Source organism: Eleginops maclovinus, chromosome 11 (genome assembly GCF_036324505.1).
Source record: "Eleginops maclovinus isolate JMC-PN-2008 ecotype Puerto Natales chromosome 11, JC_Emac_rtc_rv5, whole genome shotgun sequence".
Lineage (NCBI taxonomy): Eukaryota > Metazoa > Chordata > Actinopteri > Perciformes > Eleginopidae > Eleginops > Eleginops maclovinus.
Genome location: NC_086359.1, coordinates 9,665,189 through 9,684,335, shown reverse-complemented (window position 1 = coordinate 9,684,335; position 19,147 = coordinate 9,665,189). Strand labels below are relative to the sequence as shown.

Here is a 19,147-nt window from a genome sequence, read left to right as displayed (position 1 = left end):
TAATTAAATTCTTATCAATGGTGTTCTTCTACGAGAAAAAACGCTTGTATTAGCTGTATACATTAGTGGTTAGAAGAAGTTGAGGTTGCAGCTGTTAAGGGAAACTTGAGCATAGAAAATTAGACGAGTCAAAACAGAAAATAGATTTTAAGCCTCAAACAAGCAGGTGAAGCTCTAATATGACATTGCTGTGTCACATTAAGTCGCAGCGTTTGATATCTGAGGAAAGGATTATTTGTGTAGGGAAAGGATCTTGTTAAGAAAGTTTGTGTTGTAAATTAAAAACGAGGTGATAAGAATTAAATCACATTCTAAGAAATGATTAAAAAAACTGAATTAGGAGACAGACAGAGAACTTTTATAGAGAATAAGGCCCTGAATTACAAATTCAAAACGTAGTCAGTGGTTTTTATTTACTAAGAGACAATATACAGACTGTCATGACATCTGTGTATACTGTTAATACACAATACAGGCACAAACACAATCCTTGTCCTTGTAGAGACACCCTGTTCTCCTCACAGTTCAACAAGAGAAACCTACACAATACTGGCCCAACTTTAACGACACGTTCTTGATACATCTTTTCTGACATGATTATTCATATTACTTTTTGGGGGGGGGATTTGGTTGTAAAATTAAGACTCCTGAGGAAATAAATATCTAAACGCACCAGTACACATATGTAGCACTAACAGACTGGATTTTATTCAGTTAGGTCTGTTAAGTTTTTTACGGTCCGGAGGTTTTTAGGCAGTGGATTTAAAGCAGAAGGCAGTGGGGACGCCCTGAGACACTTAACAGATTACAGTCTGAAGACACAAGAGTACATGACGTGTTTAGGTGTGTTGGAACTATAATATAAAGCATAAGTAAAGATACATAATCACCAGACAACACAGAATGGGTTCATTCAGGGGTGCGTTTAGTCTCTGCTGGTGCTCCCTATATTAATATTGCACTAAAATCTCTTAGTGGATTATATGAATTAAAAAAATTCGTATGTAAAGCTCTAATAAGCAATGCTAAATAAAAAGGATTTAAACGCAGCTAAGTGGCAAGCTACACAAACACTTCTTCCATAAGACAATCGATGCCTCTTTTAAACTGATATTCACGCAGGCATTCACATGTGTCGGTGTAGGGATTTCACATTAACCACTCAAATGTGTCAGTGAACAATATCATGTCTTGCCTATTTATTCTTTCTTGTTGTCTTTTTCCTTGCTAGAGTTGCAGTTGGAACGGGTAAATTATCAGTGTAGTGGCCGTACATAATTCCACATTTTTGTTACTTCCATAAACATGAAGAACTACCCTCAGGTATGAGAATAATCCATCTTTACATGTCATGTCTATGTTCTAATTAAGGCAATTAAAAAAACCTGTGCACCATGAACAAATACAATGTACAGATCACACATCAGCTTTCAGGTGTACACCTCCACAAGAGTACAAAAAATAGGCCCAAATCTATATGATGTTGAATAGAAAAAAAAAAGAATATCAACAAAATTAACATATTAAAACTAACATAAGAACATCTGATACAAACAATGATCACAATTACAAAAAAGAGAAGAAGAAACTATTCGGAATCAAAGTCACTTTAAAAAACGAAACACTGCACTTACTGCACTTCACAACATGAAATGACTTGATCTGAATCTGATTTTCTGCTTTGACAATTAAAAATACAGCTTTGGTGTGTTCAATGGATGACGGAGCAACATTTACAATGTGGCAAAAAAAAAAGAACAAAACCCTGAAAAAAAAAAGTAGGTTTTTTTCTTAGCCATCACAGTGGAGTAAGAGTCTTTTGATAAAAAATAAAAATATATGATGCTCTTACAGTAGGAGTGTGCCGGGAGTGTGGAAAGAAGAAGTGGGATGATGATGATGATGATGATGATGATGAAAACAAATGTGTGTTTAAGCATGTATTGAGGAGTTGTAAGGTGCTAACCTTTCTTTATTGCACTTTTGAAGGACCCGCAGACAGAAAAGTTTGAGGTCAAAACACTCTAAATACCTCATGTTATATTTGGCACAAAATGATTGATTGGTACAAAACCAAATATTAAAGACAACGTGTTGATCAGTAAACCCACTATATGTAGTGTATGTCTGCGTGTGTGTTTGTGTATGCACGCACACACACACACACGAATGCGTCTGCAAATGTCTGTTTATCTGGGGCAGGTGGGAGATAAAGACTTTAGCAGTCCTCTGATTTGTGGTTGTCTCCATCCTCCTTGGACAGAGGAGACCTGGCTTCCTTCATTTCCTCTCCTTCCTCTCCGCTCGCAATACTTTTACCCATGGCAGGGTAAACAACTACGCAGAACTTCTGGCCCAAGTATGTCATCTTATCTGGAAAAAGAGAGTGACAAAGAGTTTAAGGACAGGGGCAGTAATGTATGATGAAAAGAATACTATCTTTTTTTATTTTGATCAATTCAGTGTGAGAGGAGAACCAGGAGGCAATTAGCTTAGCTGAGCATAAAGACCAAAGACTGTTTAGAAATATGCTTGCTACACCAAATGACTTAGTCCAACACGCAAATTTGTCGTTTATACATTGCTGTTTGAGTGCTGGTTATGGCTTTAGAGGTGGGTACAGGTATCTATTTTGGAAACAGCTGGCATGGCTGTTTCCATAACTCAAGCTTCTAGTCCTTATGCTAAGCTAAGGTCTCTGAAATGTGCCAAATTGTTGACTTTTTCTGCAGTCTTGCCCAATTAGATATAATACATTTTTGGCTTTAATAATGAAACACATTTCTACATGGGTAGAAAACAAAGCAACCAGTCACAGCCTGTGATAAAGCTAACTCACCAACAAAGGTATCAAAGCACTGTGGCTTTTTGTCCCAGTAGACTCCCAGGAAATAGACGGGGACGCCAGTCAGCATGATGGCCAGGCCGATGCCACACACAACGGGTTCGGAATAAAGAGAGAAGATGAGCAGGAAGGCCCAGAAGACGAGGTAAATAACCGGCCAGATTAGGCTGATCTGGAAGAGTCAACAAAGAAATAAAGTGTTACACTTACGTAGAGACCATCATTTATTATTTCTGTCAGTTTATATATTTAATAGACAAAGCTTAAATGTGGCAAAACCATAACATCTACACACCTTGATTGGTCGGTGCATGTTGGGCTGTGTGAATCGCAGGACAATCTGCCCGGCAACAGTGACTCCGTAGAAGAGGTAGTTGATGAAGCCCACATAATTGATGAGGGTGTACATGTCACTGGTGCACAGCATAAGCAGGGTTGACAGGCACTGAGGTAGAAGAAGAAGAAGAAGAAGAAGAAGAAGAAGAAGAAGAACAAGAAGAAGAAGAAGAAGAAGGAGGGTTTAGAAAACAGGGAGTATGCGGTTTATCTGCAGCTTCAGTGTTTAGGTGCAGAAGATAATATAAAAACTAGTGTGGTGGTGAGGGCGGTACTCACAGTGAAGAGCAAAGCAGGGATGGGAGTGCAGCGTTTCACATGGATCATGGCCAGCAGACTGGGGAGGTGGCCCTCTCTGGCTCCAGCGAAGAACAATCTGTGAGAAGTAACAAGTATTTAATTAAATTCATCTACAGAATTGAAGTCGTACACACATGCACATGTTACACAATGAAAATAAAATACACGAAAGGCATTGGAGGGATAAAACATAAGGAAGAAGGGTTCAATTTGGAGCGTATGACTTATATTTATCTTAAAATTGCTATAACTAATACATTGAAAGTTTTAATGGGACTAACTCACCTTGAAGAGGTGAAGAGGGAACCGTTGACTCCTCCGAAGGTGGAGAGAGCCACAGAGATGGGCATGATCCACGACATGACTCCCAGCAGCTTCTCACCAAACGTCTAGGATTGAGGTTGGATGAAAGGAAGGGGGTAAAGCAGACACACAGAGGATGGTTAGATGCTTATTTCATCACTATAATCCCATGAATGAGGGTCAAACAGTATCAACAAACACATTTATCTCACTAGAGGGCGTCCTTCTCCTACATAGGTGTTTGAAGGAAGTTACAGGACCACCTTTACTACATCATGCTTCAAGATACTCACCACGGCAACAGCATTTGAGGCGAGCAGCTCCGCGGGACTCATGGCCGTGACGTAGGCGATGTTGGCAAAGACGTAAACGAAGGTCACCAGGGGGATGGAGATGAAGATGGCGCGGGGAAGATTTCTGGACAATAGAAACAGCCAGGTTAAGAAGACAGAATGGGTTGAAAGGGGAAGAGAAGCAGGTACATTGGGGGGCAATTCGAAGCAGGAAATTAAACATGTTACCTTAGGGCAGACGTATTAATGGATGCCAAGGTTATTAAAAACAACATGGGATTGATGAGAAGACAGAGAATGCAGAGGAAATGAAGAAATAAACCATTCAATTGGACTTGAAATGTTTCTAAGGCAGCAGCACTGGGGATGATGTGGAGAATTTATCCCATGCTAAGTTGAATACATTTCAAAGAGCTTAAGGAAAAACTTGGAAGCTAATTTGGAATGCATCTGCTAATAAGAGAAATAGCTGCGAGGGGCTCTGTTCTGTGGGAAGGTGGTTTTCAAAATATTCCTAAAGACATGAGAAGCCTAATGAAGTGTCTTACACATAGGGGTCCACCAGCTCCTCTGTGACGTAGTTCAGGAAGTTCCACCCTCCGTAGGCAAAGGAGCCTTGTAGGAAGGCTAACGCTATCAAACCCACATCATACTCCTGGAAAGGCTCGAAGGCATTGGCTGGCTCCAACCAGTAGTACTCTCCTACGGGAGGAGAAGATGAACAGATAGACACATTTTAGTTTGGTGCAGGAGGATTTTAGAACATCAGAACATCCACTTTTATATTTATTTCAGGTTTTCTCTGTGCCTTTAGTATATTTCTATGAAACGAAGTACGTCTGTTTCTTAAAATTGCAGGATGTTTCTTTGCTTTGGGGGTAAGTAAATCAGTTATTTGTTGTGCTTGTTGTGAGGGAAACCCAGCTGGACACCATCATCTAATTCCATCAGTGTGTGTAAACAGGTTGCAAAAGACATTCTGCTCCATCCCTGTGAAGTGGCTTTCTTCCTCCTTTCTCCTTTGTCATTACATTTTTCCCTGAAATCCCTTCTTAAAGCATGTTTTCATAGAGCATTCAAATATTTCTACTCTCACATACCCCGCCACTTCTTTTAACTTCAAACACTCGCACGGAAACCCTCGTTGTGTTGTTTCAGGGGGCCTACTTTCTGTGGCCCCTGTAATAACCGTCCCTCAGCATTGTTGTGTCAGCAAACCCACACAGGCGAGCGGATATAAGCAATGTGAGTTTTAACCCAAAGGGGCCCCGGAAAACTCACTGACCTCGGCAGATCCACGGGGAGTCTAAACTGTCCCCGGTGACTGCAAGTGTGACTTTTACAGGAGGGACGGCAGACATATTAGAGACATTCAGGGAGCTTACCCTTGCAGATCTGCACGAAACCCATGATGATGATGAGGGCGAGGGCCAGCAGCTTGCCGGCGGTGAAGATGTCCTGCACTCTGGTGGCCCACCTCACACTGGAGCAGTTCACCCAGGTCAACAGCACTGGATAAAACACAGTAAAACACAAAGTTAGTGATCATTTTACATCTTAAATTCCAGTTTTCTGGTTATTTTCCTCTTAAAAGCTTCTCAAAATCCCCATAAGTCATGTCCCTGAAGGTTGGTAAATGATTATGTTATGAAGTTAAGTCACAGATAAAGGTTTATGTGTTTTTTTTATTGATCTTGTAAAGGAACTTCATTGTTGTAGTAGTATTTCTCTTATCACTTATACATCACTTATAAACCTGCAAGACAGTTAAATACAGGTCAATAACCGTGCAGTCTTCTTGAGAGAAAGTGAGCTGATAACAGGACAGCGTGTGTGTAAAGATCAAAAGCTGCACACTTGTGGTACGTGTCTTGACATCCTAACACTGCATGACCTTTGACCCTGCATCATGGCATTGAACGTTACCTGTTATCTCTTATAGTACACCCAACGTCTTACCTGCGCCAGCTTTCGTTCTTCTGAAGTACAGCAGGTATTGTTCCACCTCTTTAATTATAATCTTATAATGAGACAAAGATATTTTTTGGGATACGCCTTCACGTTTATTTTTTATAATGTTTTATGGCAAACTCCACTTATTTTGCATAAAAAAAGCACCAAACATATTTGGAATATGCCATTAACCTCACTTCAAATTACGGACAAAGACATTGGATTTAATATGTGCTGCTGGGTACAACAGGCCAGTGGGTTCAGGCCAATAGGGTGCCATTAAATAATAGGCCTGTTTGACTTTCAGGGATTAAGTTGATCAAATTAAATGAGTCTGAGCAGAGCTGCCACTGCAGGAAACAAAAGCAGATGCACACGATCAGACATGCATGGGTCTGTATGAAGTTGTAGAGACGTGTTTTGTTGTTTTGTGGTTAGTTCCTGGGTGTTCAAAGAGGGGGAGAGGGTGTAAGTTGTGAGTTAAACATCCTGCATTGTTACTAGAAATGGGCTGCAGAGCGTGCTGCTTTTACATCTCCCGCCAAAAATAGGAAATGAGAAACTCCAAACACACCAGCTTATGACTTGATTTGTCTAGCCTACACACGCACATAGTAAACTAAATACAACTGACCCATCCCTGAAAACACACTGAGTGGTTCAAAGAACCATGTGTCCCTTCCTAATCCTTTCTGCTGACTAACAGGCTGCGAGTAAACACCTGAGGACACATTCGGCAGGATGAGGGGGACTGCTCAGCTGTCCGTAAGCTGTGTACACAAAATCCGGTATGGAAACGTGCTGAGTTAACCACAAGCTTGCTGGAAAACATGACAGAGTTATGACCTTGCACTCTGCAGACGGACCCCAGGGAGAATCCCGCCGCCTGTTTTTGAAATGGTACACCTTTGTACATTGAAGCGGCTGCCAGTGACCGGCGGGATCTGGTTCGGTCATTAAATCTGGACTGGATTGTTGGGTAAATATGTCCTATATATATATCCTACATATTATATAATAATTTCCCAGGGGTCAGACTTAGGAAATCTCAGAACAACAACAACAATGACATCAGAGTTTAGGAAAACGGCTAACCTCTCACCCACTTTTACTCCTCAACAACAACAACAACAACAACAGCAAAACAAGGTGGAAACATCGCAAAGACTCAGTAATGAAAACTGCCCGACAACAACAACATCTGTCAAATGGACTTAATTCTACCATCTGGAAACAAACCAGACTTATGACTGCTAGCAGTTCATGTCAGAACTGAGTTACTTTTGCTTCAGGCGGTTAGGTAAGTGGGATAAAAGACAGGTAAAAAAGAGGCCAACAGTTCCAGTCCTCCTAACAACGACAGGCTTCAGATGGCTTTAAACGTGTTATTACCATGTTTGTGTCTCGGTAAGCAGAAATTCTCAGAAACACGCCAGCAGGTTTTAAGAAATCTGGTAGAAAGTCAGGTGCAAATTCATGTACAAGTAACAGGTTGTACTGATGTATAATGCTAAAGTCAAATAGACGGCAAGATTTTTTTAACCTAAGGAGATTTTCTGCCATCTTGGATTTTGTTCAAAACTCTAATATCTTCCAGCAAATCTCATCTTAACTTTACCAAATTTGCTACATTTGCACTCAGTTTTTTTCAACATGACGCATGAAATGTATTGCAATGTTTTATGGATATCCTGCTGACCGACTAACACCATTTCTTTCTTCGGCGGAGCTCATTAAGTAGTGGGTCTCTTGGCTCGCTGTGTACAAATGTGTGTGTTGTTGTGAATGCCTTTAGAAAGTGCGATTTCCACTATGTCGAGCCAAACAGGGCGGCCAACTGAGCCCATCTGCCAGTGAACAGCATGTCACAAGGCGGCCTTTCCAAACTCGTGGTAAAAAAAACCTTTGGAGATCAGTTTGAGGAAGAGAAAACACGGAAGAACTCTGACCCTAACCACCTGCCCAACAACTCGTTTCTATTTTAACTCAGCCATGTTTTGTGGGAAAAATGTACAAAAATAAACAAAGGACAAGTTTGTTTTCCTTCTGCAAATGTGGGTCATTATTCCTCTGTAAAAGTAATCACAGGACATTTCTTCGACAGGTGAGAAGAGAACAGTGTTGTTCTGTTATCCTCTGCAAAGTTCCCAGCAATGCACAAACACACACACACACAATACACACACTCTCCTCCAGAGTCCAGAGCTGTCTGTCTCTCTATCTGAAGGCTGCCTGCAGTATTTGGCCAGTGCGTGTGAACTGAGGGATTTGAATGGACCAGTGTCATGTCAGCAACAACACATTCATCCGTTTGTCTCTACAGATTCACTGCTCAGTGCTAACATGTCTCTAGCGGCTATGTTATCCTGTATTGGATGACCTCTGAACGACGGAAGAGCTTCAGGGAAAAAATGGGTAAACTCGGACAAAATTCAGCCATCAGTCTGCTTTGAATAACTTGCAAATGATAAAAAGCTTGAGGATGAAACTGATTGAATTTGTTCAGTAAATACGTTCAGTGTGTTTACCTGTCTTACTTCTGTTTCAGAAAACTGATTAGTTCTTTGCACTTTTTTCATTTCATTTCAATCTTTGATCCCTTGGCAGTTTTTCAACATGTCAGCCTGTCTCAACATGCACACTCAAAACTGAACTTTGAGTCTTTCTTTCTATTTCTTTAGGCTACTTGCACCCTCTTATCTTTGTACAATCAAAACCGTTGAGCAGAAAGCAGCTTCGGCATGATATTTTAAAGGGGAAAGAGAAAATGTCTCTTATATTTGAAAGCCAAAGTGTAAATTCCTAGAAATTCAGTTCTTAAGGAACCAATATATTATAATAATAATAATGCTGTAGTTGTTATTAGCAGCTGGCAGAAAACAAATGAACTTTTGTCAGTGACAAAAATATATTCTGCTACACAAAAAACTGTTACTTTTCTGAGACTCCTTTTTACTTGAAATACTGTATTGTTTTCCCTCTTCGAAACAAGTCAAAACTATTTAAATGAAACAATCTAAGAAGGGAACATCCCTTGTTGAGTTGTAACTCATGGATATTTTATCGCTGTCCTGTAAATATGCTGATCTCATTCTCCGTGACAAAGCAAACTATTCCTTTCATGGGTCACTTGCTACTCATTTATCCACCAGAGACAGATTTGTAAGAGTGTTGCCATACAGGAAAACCAAAAAGACAGGAAATTATTTGGACGTAGCCTTCACCAACAACCTGTATTGTGGATGACAGGGACTGAATTGTTATGTTCTTGCCTAGCTTGGCCTCAACATCTGTATTACTCACAGAGGCAAACGGCAGCCAGCAGACGCAGGCCGCTCTCGGGCGGGAAGCAGGTGGGGAAGAGGGGCTGCAGGACGTAGTTGGAGAACGTCAGCGCGATCACGGCCTGATTGGTAGGGTAGATCACCAGCACGGCGATCCAAAGACGCAGGAACCTGAGAGAAAACAGGGAGTCACAAAAGGTCACAAACACTGAAGCATGGGAGAAACAGTAGGGGGGGTAAAGAGGAGGAAACACATCACAAAGGAACATACACATCCTTCCATTTACTGAGTCCCATTCAAAGCACTTTATTTTGGGTCGACTTTATTTGCTTGACCTTTATTAGCCTTGGAATTAACTCTTTTGATCCCTTCAGTCGATATGTTTTGATACGGGATGAATAACATGGAGAGATATAGCACAGAAACAATGATTTATGGATCAACAGCTCATAAATCACTCATTATGTTTAATAATCAATCGATCGTTTGAGTGAATTATAAAGCAAAACACTTCTAAACAAAAGATCTGGTTCCAGCCTCTCTTATATATGACTTTTTTATCATTTAAAATTGTAAATCTTTGGGTTTTTTCAGAGTATTCAACTATTTTAAGATGTCACTTTGGACTATAGGAAATCATGAGGGGTATTTTTTGCTTTTTGTCAGACAATTTTTTTTCAATTCTCATGACAAATCAAAGGGGAAAACCCATTCTCTTACGGAGAGTCTGATCTCATACCAGCTATCAGCTCTGTGCATTCATTTCCAGTAATTATCACATGTAATTCCCTCAACAATTAAGTTTAATGACAGAACCGAAAACCTTCCGTAATTCTGTTTAAACCCACAGCTGTTAACATGTCAGCTTGGAGCCGTTAAGGGATGACTGATATTAGTCAGTTGTGTTCAATGTGTTAGGAACTGGCAGGATGTGTCACACACTGATGCAAGCCGCGTCAATAGTGACACAGATTGGTCGCTGGAGCTTCACAAATGAATGGGGGTGAAAACGAGGGAGTGAGGTGGCGGGGGAATGAGGTGAGACGTGGGAGATGATGAGGGTTTAGCTGAGTGCAGCAGGACGAGTGGATTTTCCACAAAATTCCCTGAAAGCTTACAGAGGGATCATTACACCTGACTGAGTTAACGGGATTGTGTGTCAGTGGAATGCAAGTGTGTGTGTGTGTGTGTGTGTGTGTGTGTGTGTGTGTGTGTGTGTGTGTGTGTGTGTGTGTTTAAAATAAAAATGTATATTTAATGCAGGCTGACAACTCGATTTAGATAAAAGCGGGAAAAATTACATTTAGCATATCTTCTTTTGAACATGTTTTGCCTGTTTTACGACACTTCCAAGGGGAGTTATTGTACTTTTTTTACTTCGCTACATCAAATTATAATACTATTCATTATTAAATATGTATGTATGATCATTATCTTTCTAAATACTATATTAGTCCTTCAGATTTGGAACAAATAGAGGATTTAGAAGCATTATAAGGCGTTTTATTTATCTTTATACAGCCCTTTATCGCAATCCCGCTCTAACCAATTTTACACAACGAATCCCTGACATCTGTGACATCTATATTAGTTTATACACACATAATGTCTGACAGAACAAAGGGTTTTGTACATGAAACGTCCATTCAAGTCATGTTTGAGTACAACTTTACGAGCTCTTTCCTTATTCTTGGAAATCCCCATCGTCCAACAGTGACAAAGTGATGTAACTATTTCCTTTACCGACCTATACAGCGCACATACCTACTCCCCCCCCCACCCCCCACACACACAGGTCCAAATTGAACACATAGGGATGAAAGCAGAATGACAACAGAAGACAAACAACGCTTGATCACGGTTTATTTATCCTAGCCGGCGTGTATTGATAGCTACTGTACAAAGGGACGAAAACAATGATTGGCTGTTTTGTCTGCTTGAATTCCTCTCCCAAAATACCCCGATAATATGTATCCTTGTGATAGTTGACAAAAAACAATGGTCTAATCTGTGTTTACAGTCTGGACAAAGGCACAGTGTGTGAAATCTACACGAACACACAGTATTGTTTTTCTTAGAAATCAACCTAGCGTGGTTCCCAAACAGTTTACTATAGGGAGTGCTAATCTTAAAGCTAACCCTTTATGGATCAATGGAGGAAATGTATGAGATGATAAAAACCACACAGCAGACTGTCTGAGTCCTTTTGACTGTCTGAGCATCTACTGTTCAAACATCCGAGTCAGTATTTGCTTCAGGTTTAAAAAGCAAAGACCCCCCTTTTGGATCAAGAAGTCTGACCTGAATGAGCAGACTTATCCACCGGGATGAGGAGAAGAATCCAGACATGTTGGTATGCTCGCCTAAATCCATGTGAAATTAACTTGAATTATTTTAGAGGCCGCTTCTTTTAAAAAGACGGCTCATAAACATATTAGACAGCAGTTTGACCTGGGGGTTAATCAAACCTCAGTGACCACAAAAACATCCACCATTTCTAATAATTCTGACTGAAATGAACTGTAAATTATGATGAAAACAGTGTCTTTCTAATGCTAATGGTACACTTAATCCTCAAAACGCCGCGTGGTGTTCAGGGGGAGACAAACAGATCTAAATCTCTAAATGTGAAATAAAAAAACCCTAAATAAACCACACACAGTTTCCTGTATATCGCCCGCTGTCACAAACCTCTGCTTAATACTGTTATATGTCAGCCTGCTTTGATGTATCCCCTTACTGACTCACATCCCACCTTAAAAGGCTGTAGGAAAATACAGTACACCTGAACGCCTCTAACTGTAAGTACATGATGATGTCTCACCCTGCCAACCCTCCGAAGATGTCCTTGACGTAGGAGTAGTCTCCTCCCGATTTGGGGATGGTGACGCCCAGCTCGGCGTAGCACAGCGCCCCGATGGCCGTGATGACCCCCGTGACGATCCAGACGATGAGGGCCACGCCCACGGAGCTGGCATTCTCCATCACTCCCTTCGGACTGACAAAGATACCTGAGCCGATAATGTTACCTGTTGAAGGGGAGAGAGGAGAAGTGTCAGGTTACAGAGCGGATTAAAAACAGGTTTTGAGAAGCTGTTGTGTTTAAAGCAAGTTTTATGTTATTTCGTATGCATTTAGAGGGGGATTTCACAATTAAAATCAGTTTAGTTTTCATGGGAAGTACAACTATGTCATGTTAAAACAGCCTGGATTTCAGATTTCAGAAAAATGGTGGCATTCATGAGTCAGGGAGTTAAAAACATGCCATCCAGTAGCATTATGGGAAGTGTAGGCTGCAGTATTTTGGTGCTTCACCCACTTTGGTGAATACAAATGACAACATTTCCGCATCTTCTGTGTTAAAGTTAAAGAAACGTGTCTCTTGCAAGACTCACAACTGTAGATTTAATGAGTCAGAACAACAAGGAAATGTGCTTAGATTTGCATAAAAACTAGAAACGGGGAAACAGCTGGCCTAACTGTTACGAAATATCAAAGTTGCGCTCTCCACCATCTCTAAAGTACTTTTTTCTTGTTAGTTTCATTTAAACAAAATCAGAAACCTACAAGTGACCTCGGCAGACAAATGGTACCAAACCTGGCAACCTGCCTGAGGCAACAAACCTCCAGGAAATCCCTCTGCCGACTGTTAACCATAATCAAATAGTTATTGCACAAAACCACAAACTGTTTTTGATCTCAAGAATAAACAACAATTACAACGTGTTAATCAATTTTAAAAGTGATAAAGTCGCTGCTATCAGGCACACTTGTAATCTGCTGACTTGGCACAGAGTTATTAGTAGATGTGGGGTGAAAGAGTGCAAAGAGGAAGGAGGGATGACAGGGGTGGGGGGAATAATGCCCTGACAGATCCAATGAGCATCAGTGTGCCTGGGATTTTAAATCAGAGCTGAAAGATGGAGGAGTTTGGATTCTGGTACAAAAGAAGTCGCCGTACATTCCCTAATGTTCGATAAGGCTACAACAAAGCCGAGTTAACGAGCCTCCAATCAGTGGGTTTACTGAACTTTAATGCAGCATCCCATAAAAAGAGTAAAAGGTTGAAGGTTTTGAATCATAACTGGATGATAGGAGTGGCCTTTTGCAGTACAAAAGTCAAAGATATGAAGGACATTCTGCCTGCAGAGTAGAAAAAGTGCAGGGATTGCATTTTATCTTGCTACAACTTCCAGTAAACTACAATATATAACTTGCAGCTGTATATGCAGACAGGTGGGACAACATAAAAGGGGTGTTTAACATATTTTAAAATGAAATAATACAAAAAATTGCTGGTTTCTGCTTCTCATTTGGATGATTTGCTGCCTTTATTAGTCTTATACTCTTCAAATGCTCTACTCTCTGGAACATCTTTAGGGTTTTAGCTATTAGACATGCACATCTGGATTCCATTGCATCTTTAGGGCTCTAAAATCATTAAGGTATTAAATCCACAGATTAGGTCCTAATAAAATAATCCTTGTTAACTGCAGAAAAACACATTGAAATGTAGTAGCAGCATCAATCCCCCAAGGGAAAAGACTTCAAACTCTATCTGCTTTCTCAGATCGGTTCAATCTAAACCAAAATGCCCACATATGTCAGAAGTATGACGGCATACTATGGGTTTAACAGAATCCATATGCATCAGAGGGAGTGTCTGGGTCACTTATGTAACTCCAGCTGCAGGTGACATAGCATCACACACTCTTGATGTTGACATCTTAATGGCTGCTGGGGTCTTCAGTGCATGACCTTTGACATAGGAAAAAACAACAGCTATGCACAAACTCAGCACTTTCCTCAGTGGCAAACTCCCTGCTATACTTCTGCCACATAAAGTTTGCCGAAGCAGATAAAGGTACAATGCTGGCTCTGGATTAAACAAGTCAATATTTGGAGTTTTGCGTAAGGCTTTGCTTTTATACGGGTAAGCAAATGTTGTGTCATGTGCATCATTAGGCATGTGAGACATGCTGACTGTGTGGAATCGCCTCAGGTTTCCTGTTCTTGTGCTCATTCTTACATACTTTTGACTCCACACAGACAGAGGGAACAGAAAAAACAAACTCTTTTTGACTTTAAGTCAGGCCTTGTTTGAGAAGCAGAGAACTAAAAGTCTGAAACTTTAAACCTCTCATGGATTTTAGAAATGTGCATCACAGCTGTATCTTATTCCTGGGTCTTTTTACAAATGTCTGCAGCCTCTTTTAGCACAGGATATTTTGATATTCTCCTTTGTCATCGGATAGTTGTTTCACAAAGGACGGGGCTTGGTCTCAGACATGCTCTGTGAGCACATTTCTGTTCCTCTCTGACTTTGTTTGATGCCTCCTTACAGAAACAGGCTGAGGCTCCCCTTCAGACTTCACACAATTTATACTTTCAAAGTGTTTTACAGCTCTGGGGCTCTGTTAGATCCTATGTACTCTCTCGTATTTCTATTTAATTGCTGTTTTTCGTTACTATCTGGTCAACTTAAAGACATTTACATTAATTTGATCTGCAGATCACATTCACAATTAGTCTAAAAATGTAAGGATGTAGCACACTATAGGATGTACATTTCGCCATAGACAAAACTGCATCATCTTTCATCGCTCACACCCGTGTCAGCATGCTATGATTTTCAACAAGCATGAGAGTGTTTGTGCGGCATTATGATAAAACCCTGATCAGACTTTATAAAGCCCTCTATGATTAGTTCTTGCATTTCCACCCGCCGTTAAATCCTTGTTCAAACAGCCACCAAGCTGGGGCAACCTGCTGCTTGGCCTTCAGCCAGACACTCACAGACTCCGCAGGACCCGTGCACATGCATGTGTGTGTGTGTACACTAAAGCAATTTGCAACATGGAAGCAATTTACGAGAAAGAGGAGGCTTTGGTGTCATCAAGACTTCTGATCGTTCGTCTTAAACATAAAAGCTGCAGCGATGGAATAAAACTGAGCTCAATGATTAATAAAAGTGAATCTGTGGAGTAATTAAATTACAGAGCAGAGACTGGAGCTCAGACGCGGCTAAGCCAGGCGAGCTAATAAAACAGCATTATCAGGGTGGGGCCTGTCTTTCCAAGTGGCCAAAAGTACACTTCTTATCCCAGTTCCTGGCTTTGCACGCGCTGAATTTGTGTGTGTGAGTGATAAATGCCTGTACAGTACAATAGGCCATAAAAAACGTTTGATATCTTCGTGTGCTCAGCCCCCTTTTCATGGAAACCCAGCGGGGCATGTTCGCAACCAGAGGATCAGAGGAGTCTCCTGAGCTGGACTCTCTCCCGCACATGATAATGAGAGCAGATGGGCATGAATGAGTGACTCGGTCAAGGACGAAATCTGCACGGTGTGGACTCTGTTCGGCTGTAAAAGAAATCCTTCTCTAAGATGGCATGAGTGGCTGCCAACATGTTTCTTAATCTGCGGCTGATGAAGGGACAGCCGTAGCCATCCATTATATTATCTACGTGTTGTTGTAAAGATACGATCAAGTGTGGGGCAACAGAGAACATTTTGGGTGGATTCACATTCTCAAACATCTCAGATCTTAGAAAGGTGTGAAAGTGTAAATTGAGTTGGTTTAGCTTAATGTAAACTGAGCTACTTAAAGCGGAGTTCAAATGAGGCCACGACTGTAAAACCTCAAGGATTTAGGGAGTAAGTTACAAAGCCTTGGAAACAGCACATTAACGCCAATGTTGCTCTTCATCTCTCCCCTCATCCTCCCCTTTTCCCCAGCTCCTGTCTTGTCTTTCTCTCGGGACTTCCTATGTGCAGACACTCTCACTCTCCCGTCTTTCATCCCGTTACCATAGAAACGCATGAGCGAATGAGTCATCCCCACCCTTTTTCTTCACGCTGCCAAGGTCATCCAAAGACCACACACACTCTCACCTGGACAACCTGTGCCATATATCGCCCCTGCATGCGCTTTTATCGCCCCATCTGTCTCCCGATGGTGTTATTTCTGCTGCTTTTTTCGTGTGTATTGAATTATCCTCTTTCGGACTGGCCTCTGTACAGCCCTCCTATACTGCATCTGTGTCATTTACCCCAAGATCTCATTGGAAAAGGTGTTGGATTATTGATCAAGTGGTGCATAGTTAGAGGATTTGATGAAAGAAAGATGTTTTTCTTAAATCTGGAATAAAAAAATATTGTCCTCCTGCAGTTCAGGTATTGCACAAATCTGTCTCATTCTTTCAGCCCTGGTACAAAGTCGAACTGAAACAATTAATGTATTAATAGGGTACCGATTTAGCGCAAGTGCTTAAGAAATCGAAATTCCACAAAACTGAGAGGCTTGAGAGACTGAGAAACTCTGGCTACTTCATTTCCCACAATGCAAATCAAATGAACCCTAATGATACCACACAGGCTATTTCCTCTTCACAAAGCTCCCTCCAGAGCTACATAAGAAATGAAATGTTAGTACCACCTTTGACATGCAAAGCAAGGCTTCATTTGTATCATTAGTTGGATGTCTTTTAAGATTTTATCTCTGGTGCTTTAGACTAATTTATTGCTGTCCAGGTGCTGCCAGCCTGCCATCACACTGTGTCCACATCAGTCATGTGAGTCTACAAATCGCTCGGAATGGGCCTAATCCTCCAGCATCAGAGCTGAGTAAGGGTGACGACATCACCATCCCTGGCCAGGCTACAAAGAAATGATGACATCTAATGACTGATTAAACACTGAAGGGGGGGTGGCTGGAATTTTTGAAGAGTTGCAAAGAAACAAGTGTGTGCCCTTTAAGGTCGTGTGTGTATCAAGTTAGGGAGATCATAACGGAGAGTTAGCACACGCTACACTTTAACTACTACTACTTGTCAACGTTGCACAACTGCACTTTCTCTGTGTAAGTATATAGCATCCTTATCTAGAAACACCCACACGTTCATCATAAACTCATCAATGGTGGAATCTTATCCCAGGGCAGCTTTTACACCCCTGATCATCACAATCAGGCACTGGAACACAGGTGACAGCCCCCACTCCTTATTTGCATTTTCTCCATCTGTCTCTTTACATCCCTCACTAGCAAACACACTTTTGTATACTTTCCAAGACGCACAAATTAACTGCAAAGGCAACATTGAAGGGAAATTGAAGCTTGGGGGTGATTTAGACAAGGGGTAGCACCATATGGCAGAATTGGAGGACTGATCACTCACCAACGATGATTCCGCAGGCGCTCACAAGTCCGATTTCCTTCTTGAGCGCCACTCCACCTCCCGACTCCTCAGCGGCAGCATCCTTTGCAGAGCTCGACGTGCTGCTCCTCTGTCTTGCACCGTCCGTCATTTTGATGGCTGGAGGTTTATATTTTGGGTTATATTTTAATCTTCTTATGCAGCACACACCAGTTTAAGCTTGTCTCGACTGGAGCTCAAGCGTATCGTGTGTGCGTAAAACCACGTAAGACGTGCCGCACTTATCTGATGAGGAAAGTTATTTCGCCGTCAGCAACTTGTGACAAAAAGGTGAGCAGATCTAGAAAAAAAAGTGCAATATATGTAGTGCTAAATATTAGCTTCCTGCCTGCACAGGTTGCACTACAGCTCCCAAACTAAATCCGATTATTGAGCCAAAAGCGCATATTCCAATGACATCCCTATAAAGTAACACAAGGAAATAACGGCTTTGTTTCTGAAACAGCAGGAAAAGAACAAAAAATATGTAATAAAAAAAATAAAAATAAAAAAACTCTCAGTGCTTCCTTGTTCCAGGTGTGAGCTGTAAAGACATCCTATTTGCTCGCAACGTGACGCTTCACCAAAGCAGCCTCATACACATACGACCTGTGTTTGGCTTGGACAGGAGATTGTATTCAAGTAAATATACATGGGGTCCTTCATATAGTACTGTAGCACCGCCTCTTTCAGAGCCACACCCCCTCCCAAACCGGCACTTACTCCAAACGCAGGACTTGTTTTTCCTCCTTCTGCCTCTCCACCAAGAACTTACCACCTCCCATCTCCCTCCCCAAACATCAGCTGTTCCTACAAATTCACTCCTGCTGCTGTGGCTGCTGCTCCACTGTACATATGCCACTGACAGAAATCCCCAAATATGGCAGCTGGGGTTGCATATGCCTTCCTCTGTCTTTCTCGTGCTCGTAACCACTTCCTCTTCTGTCTTATTCAGTTACACACAGACGCACAGAGGTTTCTCGTTCATTCACACTTATTATTCAAGATGCAGCAGTGCCCAGAGTCTATATTTAGCCCAGCGAGATGTCACTACATGATGCAAGACTGCTGATGTGTTTCCATCCATATACAACCACTATCTCCCCACCCATTCTGATAGTATAGTATATATTTTTGGTATGCCTAAGGTATGAGCCAGTACTTCTACTGTACTATCTTGAGACACTAGCCTACTTAGGAGTACAACATTTTTAGGTAATCACTACTTTTTTTAAATGGTTATCCAAAAAGGTGATTTAAATGTACTTTGAGTAAATAAAAAGTACATTTTTAAAGTAACCATTAGCAAAAAAATGTGTATTTAAGTTGATTTGGTTGCATCTTAATGGTGTCTCCAAATAGCAGACCTTAAATGCATTCAGTATTTCCTAAAGCATTTATGATATACATATTATTATACCAAATAAATTGAAAATAGCACACTTCTAGGACAACAATCATGTCAACATGGAAGTATATACTTAGTATACTTGAATTATAGTTTATTACTCCCTTGGATTACATCTACCTTTGAGGTTCACTGGATATAGAATACAGCAGTTACTAACTACATTTTGCTCAAGGCTGCTCCAGCTGGCAGGGCGAGGGGCCTTGAACCCTAGTCCTTCAGTTCATGT

The 19,147-nt window shown here is 41.2% G+C and overlaps 1 protein-coding gene across 1 annotated transcript; it reads right to left on the bottom strand.

Annotated features, from left to right (window-relative positions):
* Positions 1-387: 387 nt before the first annotated feature.
* Positions 388-18,220, bottom strand: slc7a8a (solute carrier family 7 member 8a). The gene is made up of 11 exons (XM_063895444.1): positions 17,493-18,220; positions 12,140-12,344; positions 9,334-9,485; positions 5,463-5,588; positions 4,626-4,779; positions 4,078-4,201; positions 3,767-3,870; positions 3,461-3,557; positions 3,141-3,290; positions 2,840-3,017; positions 388-2,373 (listed from the first exon to the last, which is right to left on the bottom strand). Exons 1-11 carry the CDS (start codon positions 17,620-17,622, stop codon positions 2,219-2,221), a joined length of 1,575 nt encoding a protein of 524 aa, XP_063751514.1. The 5' UTR covers positions 17,623-18,220; the 3' UTR covers positions 388-2,218.
* Between the last annotated feature and the right edge of the window lie 927 nt (positions 18,221-19,147).

Coding starts and splice junctions, on each gene's coding strand:
- slc7a8a (XM_063895444.1), bottom strand. CDS start 17,622: ATGACGGACGGTGCAAGACAGAGGAGCAGCACGTCGAGCTCTGCAAAG. Junction 4,780..5,462: donor TTTCGTGCAGATCTGCAAGG/GTAAGCTCCCTG, acceptor CTCCTCCCGTAG/GAGAGTACTACTGGTTGGAG. Junction 3,871..4,077: donor CCTCAAATGCTGTTGCCGTG/GTGAGTATCTTG, acceptor CCTCAATCCTAG/ACGTTTGGTGAGAAGCTGCT.